The following is a 19,107-nucleotide window of genomic DNA, read 5'->3' as shown; positions in this document are numbered from 1 at the left end:
TTTACAATTTATTTTAGTCCTTTAATTAGCTGAAAAAGGGATTGATTTAAATCAACAATTTAAATTTTTTTATCTTTAAGTATCTTAAAGAGAAATTTTGCCTCTTCACCTGGTAGAAGAGACAAAAATCTTCTATCTATTTGATGTTTTAAAAGTATAGTCAACTTATTACCAAGCTAATATTTCCATTTGGTGTCTTGTTCAAACAATGACTTGTTTTTACAAATTGCTGTTCTTTAGTCTTCTTTTTTTCTATAATAAAGGTCTCTGTTGTATTTCTGACTTACTAGACATTAATTTATTCTTCAAAGCATATTCGGTTTATTGTTAGAATTAAACTAAGCAAAGCCATTAATACCAGCATGTTGAAACTTTAAAAAGCCTTTTTCCTTATGGGGTTTTTATAGCAAATAAAAATATTCAGCCCATTTTCACTTTAAAATGATTTAAAAAAAAACCAATAAAAACTCACTGCCAGTACTATCTTATCCCATTAGAAACTCTAACAGTCTCTGTTGTGATTCTGTGTCTTTTATGCTGGCACAGGAAACAATAGATCCAGAATTTTCAGTCTGGCTGACTGCAGCAGCATCCTTGCCATCAGCAACATTCTTTTCAAAATGTTGCCTTGTTCTTGGTACCAGGCTCTATGTCTGTGATACTTTTTGCCATTGGTATATGCTGCTTTTTTTGATGCTGGCAATAGACACACAAACCTTTTTAAACATCTTTCAAATAGGGTCTCTGTGTGATGTGGAATAAGTCAGGTCCCCCAGTCCATCCCACAGCATCCCTTCCCCCTGCCCTCTAAAGCTAGGTTACTGCTTGTACGTAACTTAATTGTAAACAGAAGTTGTGTTCCTTCTGATGGTATGGATGTTTCCACACTGTGTGTGTCTTCCAAGGTAGTTATTGTAAATGGCATCTCAATGGTCTATAACACGGGTGGGCAAACTTTTTGGCCCGAGGGCCACGTCGGGATTGTGAAACTGGAGGGCTGGGTAGGGAAGGCTGTGCCTCCCCAAACAGCCTGGGCTCCGCCCCCTCGCACTTTCCGGCCCCTGACTGCCCCCCTCAGAACCTCCGACCCATCCAACCCCTCCTACTCCTTGTCCCCTGACTGCCCCAACCCCTAACAACCCTCTGCCCCCAAGTAGGCCCCCCGGGACTCCCATGCCTATCCAACCCCCTCCCCCCCATTCCCTGTCCCCTGACCACCGCCCCCTCCCGGAACCTCCTACTCCTAACCACCCCCTGGGGCCCCATCCCCTATCCAAACCCCCCCCCCCCCGGTTCCCTGACTGCCCCGGCCCCCCAACAGGCCCCCCGGGACTCCCACGCCTATCCAATCCCCCCCTCCCATTCTCCGTCCCCTGACCACCACCCCCAGAACCCCTGACCCATTCAACCCCCCCCTGTTCTTTGTCCCCTGACTGCCCCCTCCTGGGACCCCCTGCCCCTAACTGCCCCCCGGGACAACCCCCATCCACTCCCCCCCCCCCCCCCGGCTGCCCTGACCCCTATCCACACCCCCATGCCCTGACAGGCCCCCTGGGACTCCCATGCCTTAATCCAATCCCCCCTGCTCCCCCCCCCCAACAACCCCCCCCCCAAAACCTCTGCCCCATCCAACTATTCCCTGTCCCCTGACTGCCCCCTGGGACCCCCCCTTCCCCTTCTTCAACCCCCCGCTCCCTTACCATGCCGCTCAGAGCAGCAGGAGCTCGCAGCCCCGCTGCCTGGCCGAAGCCAGCCACACCGGCTGTGGGGGAGGGGGGACAGCAGGGGAGGGGCTGGGGGCTAGGCTCCCCGGCCAAGAGCTCAGGGGCCAGGCCGGATGTGGCCCGCGGGCTGTCATTTGTCCACCTCTGGTCTATAATCTCTCTCCCAGCATGCACTGATAATGTAGTGCAAATAAAGCTCTTACAACATTGAGGTTGCAACCAGTGTTATAAGTAAGGCTTAGATTTTGTCAGGGATATTTTTAGTAAAAATCACTGACTGGTCACGGACAATCAGCAAAAATTAACAGACGCCCATGATCTATCTGTGATTTTTTACTAAAAATACCACTGACAAAATGAGGAAGGAGGAGGGTCCAGCACCCACAGCTTCTGGGGCTTCTGTGACCTCTGTGACATAATCGTAGCCTTAGTTATAAGCCCCTGGAATGTCTTAACGTGCCAGTGTCCACATATAAGGTTCTAAATGATGCACAGGTGCTCTCATCACCATTGTGATTGTACTTGTTCAGAGCAAATGCTAAGTACAGTGGCCAAAGTTTTCAAAGCCTAAAATTAGGCTTCTAAATCTGTATATCAGAGATGCTGTGTGTTTGCACCACCTACCAAAGTGAATAGCAGGAGACTAACAAAAATGCCTATGTAACAGTCATACATTTTATTTGTTAAATCTAGATCACCATAGCCCATTTACACTAATGAACCGACTAGTTAATGACAAATTTTGAACAGTAGGTGCTGCTGACTTGATGTTGAAAACAACTTAGTTGCCAGGATGTATGATTCTGCAAAAGGTTGTTCCATCCACACTTAGGGCTTGTCTTCACTACGGGGGTAAGTTGACCTAAGTTAAGCTACTCCACCTATGTGAATAACGTAACTGGATTCGATGTAGCTTAAGTTGTCTTACCCCAGTGTCTTCACAGTGCTGAGTCAGTAGGAGATGCTCTCCGATCGACTTCTCCAAGAAGAGTAAGGGTACTGGGGTCGACCGGAGAGCACTCTGCCATTGATTTCGCGGGTCTCCACTAGACCTGCTAAATCGATCCCTACTGCATTGCAGCAGCATTGATCTCCCCGTAGTGGAGACCAGCCCTAACACTTAAATGGTTATCTGCACCAGTTTCAGTAGCACCTGTTGTCACGGATCCACAGGTTCAGTGCTCTCAAATAGTTCTGGAACAGTCCCAGTGATGACCTCCTTCTGTGTGTCAGTCCCCTTAGGGTATCTCACTCTCACTGGGATAAGTCCCTTGGCTTCACTGCCCCCTGGGACTGAATCTTGGAGCCTTTGGCTCCTCTGCCTCTCGCCATGAACTCCTTGCAGAATCTCCCACCTGGACTGGACCCCAGAAGGAGATTTACGCACCCAAAGGGAGCAATGCACTCCCAGTTTCCTTAATCTGGAGTGACACTCAGCCAGTGTTGTAAAAGCAGAAGGGTTTATTAGATGTCTGGAACACAGAGTGGAAAGTCCTTGGTTATGACAGAAAACAGAAGGTTACAGCATAGTCCATCTGGGTCAGTTCAGAGCCCAGAGCTCTCTGATCCCTTCTGAGTCCCAGTCCAGAAGCTGCTTCTCCCCTCCAACAGCCCACACTTAACAACCCCCCTGACCCTTCCTCAGTCCTTTGTTCTTGTTCCAGGGCAAACACTGTCACCTGGCCCTCCTCCATAGCCCTTTGTTCTCCAGCTGGTCAAACCTGGTTGGTTTCCTGCAGAGTGTGAGCCCTTCATGGTCATTAGTTGCTAGGTGCCAAAATCCGGGCAGTTGTCTTCTGGGACTCTCCATGGACGTGGCCCCCTGGCCCAGACAGCCAGGCATCAGTTACACGTGGATCTCTGCAAAGAATAAACATATATAAAATTAAATAAACTAGTTATAGTGATATAAGTCTGTTATATGTTGCTCAGTTGTGTGAAAAATCCAAACCCCTGAATGATGTAGTTATGCTGATTTAATCCACCGGTGTAGACCGCACTATGTCAACAAGAGCTTCTCTTGTTGACATAGCTACTTCTTGAGGAGATGGATTGACTACATTGACGGAAAAAGCTCTCTTGTCAGCGTAGGAGCGTCTTTACTAAAGTGTTACAGAGGCTCAGCTGTAGTGCTATATGCGAAGGCAAGCCTTTGAGCAAGTGTAGAAGCTGTGGGGGTGCACTTCTGGGGGCTGGGCAGTCCCAGAGTGGCCTGGAGGATTAGCGGGGGGCCAGGAGCAGCCCGCTCTGCTTCTCTTGCCCCAGCCGTATTGCTCGGGGGACGGGGCTTGGGGGAAAGGGTCCCCCCGCACTCACCGGCAGCGGCGGAAGTGGAGCAGCCTGGCCCCAGCCTGCTCCAGTCCGCCAGCTCCCAGCCGCGGCGCTCTGCTTCCCGCTGCAGGTGAGTGCGGGACCTTTCCCCAACACCCCCTGTGACACGGCTGGGGCCGGGTCAAGGAAAGCGGAGCAGGCTGGGGCTGCGTCGCTCCGCTTCCTGCCGCCAGTGAGTATGAAGGGTGTCCTTTCCCTAACCTTCCTGCACTCACCGGCGGCGGGAAGCGGAGTGCCGCATGGCTGGGAGGTGGCAGAGTGGAGCGGGCTGCGGCCATGTTGCTCTGCTTCCCGCCACTGCTGGTAAGCGCCTGTCAGGGGGCGGGGTGTGTGGACAGGGGTCAGAGCAGTCAGGGGACAGGGAGCAGGGGGTTGGGTAGGGGGGTGGGGTCGGGTCCTGGGGGTGATTAGGGACGGGGGGGTCTCTGGAGGGGGTGGTCAGGGAACAAGGAACGGGGGGGCCAAAGGAAGTTCAGTATAATGCTGTCTCACCTATAACGTGGTGAGATTTTTTTTTTTGTCTCCTGAGGACCGTGTCATATGAGGGTAGAGGTATACTTCCAAGGATCACAGCCCTCCTGGCCACAATATCACACTGAGAGCTCATGACTCCCAAGCCCTTTTCAGAGTCACTGCTTCTCAGTATAGAACCCCCAACCTGTAAGTATACCCTGCATTATTTATTTCTGGAAGTATGACTCTACATTTGGCCATATTAAAACACACATTGTTTTTTTACATCCAGCTTACCAAGTGATCTAGATCGCTGTATATCAGTGACCTGTCCTATTCTTTTTTTACCACTCCCCCAATCTTTGTATCATTTGTAAACTTAAATCTATAATGTTGTTTTCTTTCAGGTCATTGATAAAAATGTTCAATGCTATAGGACCTAGAACAGATACCTGGGGAACCCTACTAGGACACACTTTATGATGATTCTCTGTTTACAGTTGTATTTTCAGACCTATCAGTTAGCTAGTTTTTAATCCATTTAATGAGTGCTGTGTTGTTTTTGTATTATTCTAATCAAAATGTAATGCAGTGTCAGAAGTATTAAGTATATTACATCCACAATATTACCATTATCAACCAAACTCATAATCTCACAAAAAGTCATTTGCCAGGATCTATTTTCCATAAACCTACCTTGATTGGCATTAATTATATTACCCTGATTTAATTTTTTTAATTGAGTCCCATATCAGCATTTTGTCTAGGTTCAATGTCAGGCTGACAGGCCTGTAATTATCTTCTTTAAATATTGGCCCAATATTAGATTTCTTCCAGTCCTCTGGAACTTCTCCAAAATCAACACTAATTGTCCAGAGAGCACCTAAGCTAGGTCTTTTAAAACTCTTGCGTGCAAGTTATCTGGACCTGTTGATTTAAAGCTAGACACTTTTAGCAGCTGTTGCTAAACATCCTGCTTAGTTACTGTTGGGATGGTATATTATCATTATATGATATAACTACGTTTGACTTTTTCCAAAATACAGAACAGAAATATTTATTGAAGACTTCTGCCTTTTTTGCATTATTGTTGACAACTCTACTGTTTCCATCTAGTAATGGACGGGTACTACTATTCGGATTCCTTTTGTTCCTGGTACAAATTAAAAATTCCTTCTTATTGTCCTTAACTCTGCTGGCTGCAGATTTCTGTTTTTGTCCTTTGGCTTCCCTTATCAGTTTTCTTCAATTCCTAGCCTCTGATTTATATTAATTGCTATCAACTTCCATTTGCATTATTTTTATTCTGTATATCTGCTTTCACTTTCACTTTCTAAGCCAGGTTGGCTTTTTAACCAGGATGGGCATCTTTCTTGGTTGTGGAATTGTGAGGTTTTGGGCATCTAGTAAACTATTCTTAAATAGTTCCCCATTGACATTCACATTTTTCTTTTAAATTTTTTCTCCTAACCGATTTGATTCAAAATGGGTTCCAGCTTTGTGAAATTGGCCCTTTTAAAGTGCGTGTGTGTGTGTGTATTTATTTACTACTGGTTTGAATTTTATTCTGTTTGCACATAAATATAATCAAGCCATAATCACTTGTAAGCTATCAATAGTTTTTAATTCTATATCAATTCCTCTTTATCTGTCAGATGAGGTCTAATACAGAATTCCCCTGTGTTGGATCCAATACTACTACAGTTAAGAAAGTGTCATGTATAATTTTTAGCAATTCTGAGGATGTTTTAGTCCTGGCAGGATGAGACATCCAGCATATGTCACTCAGATTGAAGTCCCCATGATAACAGAGCTTTTCTTCTTGCGGAATCAAACTCTGACTTCTTGTATCAAAACATTAAAGGTTTTTCCTTCAAAAAGAGTTTCTTGCGGAAAGAGAGACACTTATCTCTACACATGTGACTGCATGGTCTTCTTGAAACTGATGAATTTCCTATGCAGTAAGATAAAGCCATCCTCTGAAATTTGATAAGATGAGTCTTCCTGGGAATCTGAAGTATTATTTGAGTCCCAAAGTACCACATTAAAAATATTCTGTCTGGAGTGTCAGAATACTGTGAAAGGAGTCAAAAAGAAGAGATCCTGGAAAGTTGTGGTCCTAAAACATCAAGCCCTTTACTAGAAAGATCCTAGAGAAGGAGTATTTTGTAGATTTTTTGTAATCCTAACAGTTTGTATCCAACTGTGTTTCGTTTCTTCTAGAACCATTCTGAAATTTATATTATTTCCTCAAATGAGTTTAGTGATAAAGAGGTATCTCCAAGAATAGATTTATAATAGAACCACACATTTGTCATTTTAAAAAAACCAAAAAAAACTGCACAATATCTTACCTGTTGACCTGATTGATAATCTATTGTTGGGTCTGTGTGTGTGATCTGTTTTCTGAAAAACTCTTGAAATCTACACCAGAGGCAATGGAATTTTAGAAAGACTTGATGAGCTAACTGTCAAAGTCCATGAACTCAAGAGATTGTAGGCGGCCCTTATTTGTTGTGTTCTAACATGAGGGATAATAATTGCCAAAGTAAACTATAAAATTAGGCAGGAGGGAACCAAAAAACCAAATGCTTAATGGTAAATTGAAATGTCTTTTAAAAAAGATTGTTTTAACTAGCAATTATTATTTTACTAACAAGTAAGTGGGTAGACTTAAGTTCTTCCTCATTTATTTACCTGCCATGACCTGGCATTAGTACTGTTGCCCTTCAGGTTACTGATGACCTTACAGGCATCTGAAGAGCAAGAAATTGAGCACACTGCTCTGTGGGATCACCAGTTGGCCTTATTATTCCTGCCTGAATGTACAAGAGTGAGTGGCTGAGAAAATGGGACATGTACTGAGGAGCTGATTCAGACAAATGGTTTTATGGCACTAAAGTTTTTGCTTGTTTATAAGCCTCAAGATCAAAAGTAGTCAGCAGTGAGTGAGGGGACAGAGGAATAATTCACTTTTTTTAAATAAAACTTTGGACAATTCTTTCTGATGATCTTTTTTCATCATGAGATGAATATTCCAGCTCTTGGGGAAAAGAAAAATGGTTTGAAAGTCCATCTGTGTCTCCTGTCTTTACCCAAAGGTGGTGGTTTAAATTAGTTGCCAAAGTTTACAAAATGGGCCATTAAAGTTGCTACAACATACTTGTAGGTAGGTATTTAGGAGGAAGTTGTAGGGAGAAGTATTTTGATACTATTGGATATGATGGAAAGAACTACAGATAATTCAGGGTGTTGTATTGTTTGACAAACTCTTTATAAAATGTCAGATTTGTTAGGTGCTGACTAAATATACTTATTTAATGTAGTTCTTTATTTACAGTGAAGTATGCGAGACCTAACCGCTCAGGTAACAAGCAGTCTGCTGCAGTTTCCAGAAGTGACTGTTCAAGCACTTGGAGAAGATGAGATAACACTAGAATCTGTACTTCGTGGGAAGTTTGTTGGAGGTAATCCTCTTCCTCTGAAACTTGTTAATATTGGAATTAATAATTACTTGTGAGTGTGGGTTATCTAAATACATATAGTAGTGATACATTTTACTTGTGGCAGAGTAACAGCCTTTTGTAGTGGTAAACACCCATTTTTTCATGGTTTGTGTGTATAAAAAGATCTTCTGTACTTTCCACAGTATGCATCCGATGAAGTGAGCTGTAGCTCACGAAAGGTTATGCTCAAATAAATTGGTTAGTCTCTAAGGTGCCACAAGTACTCCTTTTCATTTTACTTGTGAAATGTGTTGGCTCCATTAAGATGTATCAGGTGAGTTTACCAATAGCTTTATGAAGCCAGGAGGTTCATATCAGGTGAGTTTTCCCAAAATGCTGCTGTTTTTAAGCTGTTGCCTGTTGTTCAGTAACCCACTTGGTCCTAGCTCTGGGTAGATCCCATTGTTCTTAAATTTCATGTAGTAAAAGAGTGTATGTTAATTCTGTTTTGTATGTGTGTATGCGTGCACAGTCTCAAACTTAGACATAGTAATACATTAAAACTATGTACATTTCTAACTAAACTATTTTGGGTGGACTCATCCCCAAATCATCATCTAATATTTTATAATTTCAAATGAATCCTACTGTGTTTATCATTCTTACATAAACTTTTCCCCTTATTTCACTTTAGGGAGAAATGGGCTGGCTTACTTGGCCTGTGGTCCTCAGCTTGAGGTAGTAAACTCTATCACGGGAGAACGGCTGTCTGCGTATCGTTTCAATGGAGTAAATGAACACCCACCCACTGTCCTTGTGGTGAAGGAATTTTCCTGGCAGAAAAGAACTGGACTTCTAGTTGGATTGGAAGAAGCAGAAGGGAGTGTTCTCTGTCTGTATGACCTTGGAGTATCAAGAGTGGTAAAAGCAGTTGTTCTTCCAGGAAGGGTACGTACTTTTTAATCTAAAAGCAAAGCTTCTGTTCTGTTGTATGCCATAGAATTCTGTTTCGAGGAAGGTTTTATATGGATGGTTGCAAAAATACCAACTTACAGTACATAGTGGACTTGATCTTGATATCAGAACTTGGGTTGGAAGGTACCAACTGTCTCTTAACTAATGCTGAAAGTAAAAAAAAAAAAAATTCACTTGTACTACAGAACAAGATGCTACAGGTTTCTTAGCTGTTGGATTATTCAAAGTGACTCCAAGATGGTAGGGGTTGCTAGCACTTTGAAGGACAGGACTAGTGTTAAAAATGATCTTGATAAATTGGATAATTGGTCTGAAATCAACCAGATGAAATTCAGTAAAGACAAGTGCAAAGTACTACACCCAGGAAAGAAAAATCAAATGCAAAATGGGGAATAACTGTCTGGGGAGTAGTACTGCAGAAAAGTATCTGGGGGTTATAGTGAATCATAAATTGAGTATGAGCCAGCCGTGTGACTCAGTTGTGAAAAAGGCTAATATTCTGGGGTGTGAAAACGGGAGTGTCATATCTAATTGTCTTTCTCTGCTCGGCACTGGTGAGGCCTCAACTGGAGTGTTGTTATAGTTTTGGGTGCCACAGTTTAGGAAAGACATGGATTAACTGGAGCATCCATAGGAGAGCAGCAAAAATGATAAAAGGTTTAGGAAACTAGAGCTATGAGGAAAGGTTAAAAATACTGGGCATATGTAGTCGTGAGAAAAGAAGACTGGGAGGGAACTAAATCTTCAAGTATGTTGAGGACTGTTATAAAGAGAACAATTGATTACTGTCCTCCGTGCCCACCAAAAGTAGGACAAGAAGTAATGGACTCAATCTGCAGCAAGGGAGATTTAGGTTAGATATTAGGAAAATAGTTTTAACTATAAGAATAATTAAAATCTGGAATAGGCTTCCAAGGAAGACTGTGGAATCCCCATCAATGAAGATTTTTAAGAGCAAGTTAGATGTTTGGCTAACTGTTAAGGATGGTCTAGGTCTGCTTGGTCTGCTAGGTCTCTCAAAACAGGGGGCTGGAGTAGATGACCTCTTAAAGTCCCTTCCAATCCTACATTTCTATGATTTTTGTGAGTAGAAGGGGATGAAAGATGTGAAGAACCAGTTGCTCATATAAACCTAAAAACAACCAAACCCTGTATACTTTAGGCCTACTTCCCACACATATTCTTAAAAGCTCTTTGAGTAAAATGACAATATCTTTAATAAAATTGCAAATCCTAGAAATTGATTTGTGTTGTAAATAAATTACAACGACTCCCTTAGAATCTCAAACTAGCTAACCGGAGACTGTGCACTTAGACTTGTGAACTTTCTTTTGTGTTTTGGAATAAGGCAGGGGGCATTAGCAAACAAGTTATCTTCATATCCACAGGTGAGCTTGCATCTAGTGGGAAGCACAACTTCCTTGCAAGTCTGTTTCCTGCATATATGATTGGTACCCCCAAATTAGATAGTATCAATCTAAAAAGAAGCACCTTGGACTTGGGACCCTACTTTCTTAACTGGTTTAACTGTCTGGAGTTGCTCTACTGGGTTTATGACCTTCAGTCATCCTTCTCTTAAGGAAACTAGCCAATAGAAAGTTGTAGCTATTGCTTACTGAGATGGAACAACGATCCCAGTTGGAAATATTGTAACTTTCTATGATGGCACGTTCTAACTTGGATTAGAGGGACTGAAGGAGAATCAGATGTCCACCTTTTCCACAAAACCTATCCTTCCCTCTGTTGACTCATTACTGGCCTCAGCCCCAATGCTACCTCTCCCACAGAATGAAGAATAGAAAGTAGGGATATTGCCCCTTGTTAAACCAGAGATTCTCAAGCTGTGGTTCAGAGAACATTTAGTGGTCTGCAGAGAGTTGTCTGGTCACCTCTCCTTGGTTCTACCTGCTACATAGTTTTGCCAGCTAAAGATATTATACTGGCCTAATACTGCTTTTCTCTGTAATTAATTCCTGTAATTGCCACAACGATGTTGGGTGAGAAGTGGAGAGAGAAACTTGAGTAGTGCAGGCAAAGAACCCATTAATTAACTTAATTATATAAACCTGTTTTGTTGTTGTGGGAAGGATAGAGATCTTTCTAGGCATTTAAGTGACAGTTCCTTCTCCCTTGGACTGGCACGTTTGATTCATGGGTACCCCTCTCACTATGGTTTTGTCTACATTCAGAAAGCTTTCACTGGTATAGCTACCAACTGTTAGTAAATCAATGTAGTTGACAAATATGCAAATTTTCTGAAAGTAGACAATGTCCAAATCAGGTTGCTAGGAGCTTGAAGGATTCTTTGCACTTCAATCATCTTAGTATCTGCAACAATTGGAGTTGCCTTCACAGTGACTACTTTCACTGCCTCCCTTTTCTGAGCAGTTTGAGTCGTCTTCTCTTTTGTAGGGGTTTTTAAACTCTTGAGTGTCATCTGTAGTAGTAAGCATTTATATTATAGTAGCATCCAAAGGGTGCTGGACTAACACGAGACTTCCTTCTCTCCCCTGAAGGGCTTAGTTTACAAGACAGACCATCAAGGGTAGAGGATGGTACATAACATATAAGCAAATTAACGTGGTGAAGAATTGGCATAGTTTTGTTACATGTTTTATTGGGCTTTTCAAAAAAGATTGAGATTCCGGTTGGGAAAGCAATGGGAAGTTAATAAGACAAAGGAAGTAGGGTAAGAGGGATGGTCACAGGTCATCACTTTTCCTAGCCATGATCAGCAAGTAGATTGTTTTATTAGTTTTTCCCCATGCATTAAAAATTGTGTGGAGAAAGCATGAAGGTATTTATAGGAGAGGCTGGCTGTTGGGTGGTAGAGGCTTGGAAACTTCAGAGAGAAGGCAAGGGTTATCTGAATTTTTTTTTTACTATTGATAGCCTTGTGCTCTATATAGACTTACATTATGTGGGATATATTTCATATATGCCCAAGGAGGAGTTGAATAAACAGTATACATTTTTACAAACATGTTTGACCTGTGGCTTTCATTTTGCTTTCTACCAATCTTGCCATTAGACTCAAGTTAGTTTAATCAGGAATTAGAAGCAGTCACTGAATTGGATTGGAATGCCCTGAGCTGTGACTAGGAATGTAGAGAAGCAAATAAAATTCAGTGTAGACAAAACTAATTATTTAATGTGTGTTCAGTCTTTCACTAATTTGCTGTGAACTTCATTATTAAAATATTTAAGCTTTTCTCTTGGCTTTGTAGCCCTGTGTGGGTAAGTTTTGTATTCAACACATTTAACATGATTTAGAACAAATTTTAGCTTTCATTTTCTGTAATTCATTTCTTCTGTCCTTTTTTTAAAAGCTTTAATGAACCCTTGAAATTATGGGCTAGATTCTCAGCAGATAAAAATTGTCTTACCTTTTTAGAAGTCAGTTAAATTATGCCAGTTACACTGATTTGGGATCTCTGATTTGGGCCAAGGTGTCAAACTATTAACACCTAAATCAGCTTTAACATAAGTGTTTTCATATTAAAAGAAGTAATCCTTCCCAAGGAGTGAATTAAAAACAGATTAGCAAAATAAACAAACAAAAAAAGAGTGACTAAAAATATTCTTCAGAAGTGTTTTTAATGGAATCTAAAAATGGACCACATCAATGATACACAGGTTTAGTACTTTAAATGGTTGCTTTGAGAAAGTATCAACAAACATTTTCATGAACTTTTCCGATTTGCATGGTAGCAGAAGAATAACGTTCAGATTCAGTAAGCTGGGGAAAGTTCTCTTAGTCTGCTCATTTCTGGAATATGAGTTGGCAATGGCATAGGGAAAACACAAAAACCCAGGCTGTACCACAGTGGGGAAAAAAATACTCTTTCAGAGGCTCCCACATGGAAAAGTAAATTCGAAATAAGGAAAATGCTAGGAAGATTATATGTTAAAGCAAAAAAAATACTCTTATTTGCAGCCAGATGCTAAAGAAAAAAGCTACATAAAGAAAAAGAAACCAGAAGCAGCATTTGTAGAAAGGGAGTTCAGCAAGCATCCTACTTCAGTACTTTTTCTTCTTACTGCTGCCACTAGGAGTAATTCAGCAAGGTTTTTAATCCATTTTTAAAATTTGTTGATAATCCTTTGACTAGTGTGGGAAACAGGAAGCTTGATTTATAGAGATCTGGACCCAAAGATGGCAATTGAAATTGTTATAGATCGGAATTGCTGTGACTGACATGAATGCTGGACTCCATGGCTGTGTAATCACAATAAACCCTGACGGAGGGTGTGTCTGCAGTGGAGCTGGAGGTGTAATTTTGTACTGTAGTTTTGATTGAGCTAACAAGCTAAAAATAGTGGGGTTGCTGTGGTGGTGGGACAGCCTAGCTCTCTCAAGTATGATCCCATCTGTGACCCTATGTAAGTGCTGAGGGTGGCTAGCCTATACTGCCATACATGCTGCTGATTTTAGTGCACTATCAAAGCTAGGGCATGTATGTCTACCTGAGCTGGAAATTACTTCTCCAGCTCCAGTACATATGTACCCCGTAGCTTCCAGATCCATGTCCCGTCCGTCCCTCCCATCCCATCTCTTCTCGTGCGCCCCCCCCCCCCCCCCCGGCTAACACGTGAGGCAAGAGACTCTTTGGCCTGTTCTTACATAACTAGGGACCTACCAAATTCATGGTCCATTTTGGTTAATTTCACAGTCATAGGATTTTAAAAATAGTCAATTTCATGGTTTCAGATGTTTACATGTGAAATTTCAAGGTATTGTAACTATGGGGGTCCTGACCCAAAAGTGGGTCATGGGGTCAGGGGAGTGTCATAAGACTATTGTAGGGGGGTCATGGGATTGCCACCCTTACTTCTGCCCTGCTGCTAGCTGCTGGCCAGACTCCCAGCTCTAAATCCACACCAGCAGCAGCTCAGAAGTGAGGGTTGCGGGGGGGGGGGGGGGGGGAGTTTACCATATATTCTGGCTTTACTGGCAGCCCCCAACTCGGGTTGGGGGGGCTGAAAGCTGGGGCCACAGACCCCCGCCCAGGTCGGGGGACTTACAGCCACCCTCGCTTCTGTGCTGCCTTCAGAGCTGGGCTCCCAGGTAGTAGCAGTGGAGCTTCCTGCAGCTGGGGGAGTTTCCCAGAGATGGGTCTGACCTGGCTCCGGGAGCAGCCCTTGCAGGAGAAAAGGAAGTCCTGTCCCTCCTCAGCCCGGGCCAGGACTAGTCTGGTGCATGGTAGAACCCCCGGCCCTGTGAATTTGGTAGGGCCCTATATGTAAACCATTTCCCTGTGACACAAAACATTCCATTATTTCTGTTGTGTGTTATGCTCAGCTTCTAATTCATAAGAGAATCAAGGGATAGCATATGTTGCTGTGCTGTGGTACAGTTTTAGTGCAGAAGGCTGCACACATTAAAACTTCTACTGTAGTGTTGAGTATTTTCCTGGGGTGCACTTTAGCACATCCAGAGTCACATTTTTAACCTTAAGTTAACTAGAGAAAATGCTTTCATTACCCAGTAATTCATTTCATTTCTTCCTGTTCAGCCAGGGCTAGCTTTGCATATAAGACATATGGTGGTCTCTCACGATTTTGTTTTCTGCTTGATTTCCTCCATCAGTATTCCCAAAAGTACATTGGGATGTGCATTTAAAAAGACCTTATTTCTGACTTGTTCTGATGATTTTTTGGGGGGGAAGGGGGGTTAGTCTAATCAAATGCAATCTATATATAGATGTGGTTTGCATAGTCTTATCCTGATAATTGCCTTCAGTTGTTAGTGAGAATGTTTAATTATCGTGAAAATGGTCCATCTTTCTAGGCAGGTTAGTCACTACATAGCATAATTTACAGAACACCTAAAACTTCATGAGATTACATAGCAAGTACAATTTATATTTCACAGGAAAGGCACTGTCCTTCACATTGGTAATGTTTTTCATCATATGAGCAGAGGAAGAATCAGCTTGCACTTTGAGTTTTTAATATAAAGCTGCCTTAAAATATTATTTTCAAACAGGTAGCTGAAACTGGTGAGCTGCAATATTAGAGAGCACCATTTAAAGAGTATTTTATTTAATTGTAGTACAATATCTTAGGACATTCCTCTAAAAAATATTAGAGGATATAATGGACTCCCTTCTTTCTCCTGCTCAGGGCTGTAAATTTTTTTTAATAATCTGAGAAAATACTTTTCTTTTGAATCTTATGAATTAGAAAGTAATTACAGAATCATATTCCTAATATGCCAACTTCTGTCCTGTACTACATTGCAAAACTTTATTTATAGTTTGTCAAATGGCTTAAAAATTAACATGCAGTTTTCTTCTAGGTAACCGCTATTGAACCCATAATTAATCATGGTGGAGCCCGTGTCAGCACTCAACATTTGCACCAGAGTCTGCGATGGCTTTTTGGTGTGGCAGCTGTGGTTACAGATGTTGGTCATATCCTGCTGATTGACCTTTGTTTGGATGATTTCTCATGTAGTCAGAATGAAATAGAGGCATCAGGTAAATTAGCATTTTTATATTTAAACAGATTTTCTGGTTGAGAAGTAAGAAAACTCAAGTTTCCTAAATGAGGAATGTGCATTTCCTATCTGATAAAACATAAGCATCCTGTGTCTTTAAGATCTGTTTGGCTTAAGACTGCTTATAATAGTCTACTTGACACCATGAATTCTTAGCTGATGTGCTAATTCTTTCTTTGAAAGATGTTCTAATCTTCTGGTTCTTAAGGCCAAAACTTTTTTCAAAAAAACCTAAATTTAGGTTCTTACGTCCTTATACATAGCCTGACCCTACACCACTGAAGTTGGTGGAAGTTTGCCTTTGACTTCAATGGAAGAAGGTGTGTTAAATGCCTAAATATGATCTTGTACGTAATTTTAGGTAACCGTGTTTTAAAACACTTGGTTTAAATGAAAATTCCTCTGCATGGGCACGTAGAGGAAAGGAGAGGGACATTTAAAAACCCTAATTTAAAAAACAAGCAAACCTGCATTTGGATGTATAGAATCTCTCAATTGCATCCAACATTTCGTTGTTATGGAGATATCTTAGTGGCTTCATAGTGGGGGTCGCTTTTTGAATATGGGCTTAAAGGATATAAATAAACTTCATGCTTGAGGGCATAAGTAAACCACTAACTGACAGGGTCTAGAAAGAAACTTACCCTGTGAACCAATCTTTTTCATAATTGTCTATTATGTGGATTTTTGTACGTTAAAGTATCTGGGACAGAAGACTGGTCTAGATGGACTACTGGTCTAATCCAATTTGATAATTCCTGTTTCTTAAAATGAGCTTGAAGCATAAATACTAATTGAAAACACTGCATAAACTGCACATTTGACAGGGAGTAGGGTATTTGATAATATATAGCATAATGCTAAGCTCTTAACATTTATCCTGAAAAAGCTGAAGAATGTAACCTCTTATATTGCATGATCTTGTGTGTGTAGACCTAGAAGTGATCACTGGGATCCCTGCTGAAATCCCACAAATAAGAGAAGCTGTGACCAGAGAGGGACGACATCTCTGTTTCCAGTTACTAAGTCCATCGGGAGCAGCGGTAACAACCTTATGCTACATAAGCAGGAGCAATCAGCTGGTTGTGGGATTCTCAGATGGCTATCTTTCACTGTGGAATATGAAAACCTTGAAGAAGGAGTAAGTGTGCCTTTATATGTGTGTCAATATCTGGAGGCGGGGAATTCAGTTATTTCACTTAACTGATTTAGGTTAAATAGAAAAGTAACTTTGATCAAATACTGAGTGTTGAAATTCTTGAATACAGTGTTGAAATCTTTAGAAGCCAATCCTAGATTAATCTTTTTTAAGTGGTTTTAACTGATTTTTTTTTTCTTTCTCTTAACTGATTCCTTTAACTGCTTCATCTACAAAATAAACAATCTTGGTTATAATGACTAGAATATGAGAGAACTGCTTTGTGTAAAAATTAAGGCAAAGTAGTTCAATCTTTCAGTAGTGTATAATGAATAAGGGAAATTTAGAAGACATTGATTTTACTGTAATGATTTTTCCAAGACCCTGTCACAGCTAGGTGTACTTCTTTACAAAGTTAAAGTACATTATTTACATAACTGTTAGAAATATCTCTGAGACTACTTAAAATCTTAGATGAGACCAGTGGGACAGATTGAAATTAGGGCTGTCAAGTGATTTTAAAATAATTAATTGCAATTAATCGCTCTGTTAAACAATAATAGAATACCATTTATTTAAATATTTTTGGATGTTTTCTACATTTTCAAGTATATTGATTTCAGTTACAACACAGAATACAAAGTGTACAGTGCTCAATTTATATTTTTGATTACAAATATTTGTACTGTAAAAAACAAAAAATAGTATTTTTCAATTCACTTAATACAAGTATTATAGTGCAATCTCTTTATCATTAAATTTGAACGTACAAATGTAGAATTATAATTGCACTCAAAAACAAAACAATGTAAAACCTTAGTAGCGATTGGTTGCTACTTGTTCAGCCAATCGCTCAGACAAACAAGTTTGTTTACATTTGCAGGAGATAATGCTGCCCGCTTCTTGTTTACAATGTCACCTGAAGTGTGCTAGTTCGTGCATCAAGCACCATTCCAGAGGACATGTGTCCATGCTGATGATAGGTTCTGCTCAATAGCCATCCAAAGCAGTGCGGAGGGACGCATGTTCATTTTCATCTTCTGAGTCAGATGCCACCAGCAGAAGGTTGACTTTTTTTTTTTTTTGGTGGTTCTGGCTCTGTTTCCGCATCAGAGTGTGGCTTTTTCAAGACTTTTGAAAGCATGCTCTACACCTCATCCATCTCAGATTTTGGAAGCCACTTCAGATTCTTAAACCTTGGGTTGAGTGCTGTAGCTATCTTTAGAAATGTCATATTGGTACCTTTGCGTTTTGTCTAATCTGCAGTTAGGTGTTCTTAAAACAAACAATGTATGCTGGGTCATCATCTGAGACTGCTATTACATGAAATCTCTCCCCCCCACCCCCCTCCAAGGAGTTCACTCTCAAATGTAACTATTGCAGTTGTTTTTTTAACGAGCGTCATCAGCACGGAAGCATGTCCTCTGGAATGGTGGTCGAAGCATGAAGGGGCATACGAATGTTTAGCATATCTGGCACGTAAATACCTTGCTTTCAGGTGACGTAAATAGGAAGTGGGCAGCATTATCTCACATAAATGTACACAAACTTGTTTGTCTTAGCGGTTCACTGAACAAGAAGTAGGACTGAGTGGACTTGTAGGCTCTAAAGTTTTATATTGTTTTGTTTTTGAGTGCAGTTTATGTAACAAACTCTACATTTGTAAATTGTACATTCACAACAGAGATTTCACTAAAGCAATTGTATGAGGTGAGTTGAAAAATACTATTTCTTTATCATTTTTACAGTACAAATATTTGTAATAGAAAATAATATAAAGTGAGCACTGTACACTTTGTATTCTGTGTTGTAATTGAAATAATTATATTTGAAAATATTTAATACATTTTAGTTGGTATTCTACTGTTTAACAGTGCGATTAAAACTACGATTAATGGTGATTAAAAAAATTAATCAGTTAATTTTTTTGAGTTAATCCTATGAGTTAACAGTGATTAATCGACAGCCCTAATTAAAACATCTAACAGATCGTTTGTGCCTGAAAAATAGCCTTTCCCACATTCCAGTCATGACTGAGATTGGAGACTGTTCCACCTTGGGACTGGTCACTCTTGTTCTATCACTGCTCCAGTGTCTCATCTATTACTGATGTGGTTAAAGGGATGTATCAGTGAAAACTGGATGGTTATATAGTGGGCCACAGACTCTGGGTGTGTAGATGTGGTTCTACATTATATTCTCTTTTTATAGGAAAGTGGGTTATATCTTCACTGTTGGCTTGTAAAATGCTTAAATAATATATAGCATTTATGCTTTCCAGTGTTAGATGGGTAAGTAATTGTTTTTTCTTAAAAGAATAATACTGTCTTGATAAAAATAGATCCCACGTGTTTGCTAAGATCTTGGAGAATAGAACAAGGGGTGTGCCAATCAAACTTGTGGGCAATAGAAACATGGGGAAGGACCGCAGATATTCTAGAGGCTAGGATTAAAATACATTATTAGATTAGAAAATTAACTTAAATCAAAATGGGATTCATTTAAGCAAACGTGTAATGGCTCACCAGATATTGTTGA

General features: G+C 40.7%; 1 protein-coding gene across 2 annotated transcripts in view; it reads left to right on the top strand.

Annotated features, from left to right (window-relative positions):
* The window catches only part of AHCTF1 (AT-hook containing transcription factor 1), an 82,349-nt gene that overhangs the window by 5,484 nt on the left and 57,758 nt on the right, over positions 1–19,107 (top strand). Inside the window, exons 2-5 of one of the 2 annotated variants that reach the window (XM_074948952.1) lie at positions 7,849–7,975; positions 8,649–8,902; positions 15,231–15,411; positions 16,365–16,572. In XM_074948952.1, the coding sequence (XP_074805053.1) occupies positions 7,855–7,975; positions 8,649–8,902; positions 15,231–15,411; positions 16,365–16,572 (764 nt within the window). In that variant the 5' untranslated portion in view covers positions 7,849–7,854. Of the gene's footprint in view, positions 1–7,834; positions 7,976–8,648; positions 8,903–15,230; positions 15,412–16,364; positions 16,573–19,107 lie in introns of both variants that reach the window. The other variant, XM_074948953.1, reaches the window with a different exon arrangement.

This window comes from Natator depressus, chromosome 3 (genome assembly GCF_965152275.1).
Source record: "Natator depressus isolate rNatDep1 chromosome 3, rNatDep2.hap1, whole genome shotgun sequence".
Classification (NCBI taxonomy): Eukaryota; Metazoa; Chordata; order Testudines; family Cheloniidae; genus Natator; species Natator depressus.
This window is presented reverse-complemented; position numbering and strand designations above follow the sequence as displayed.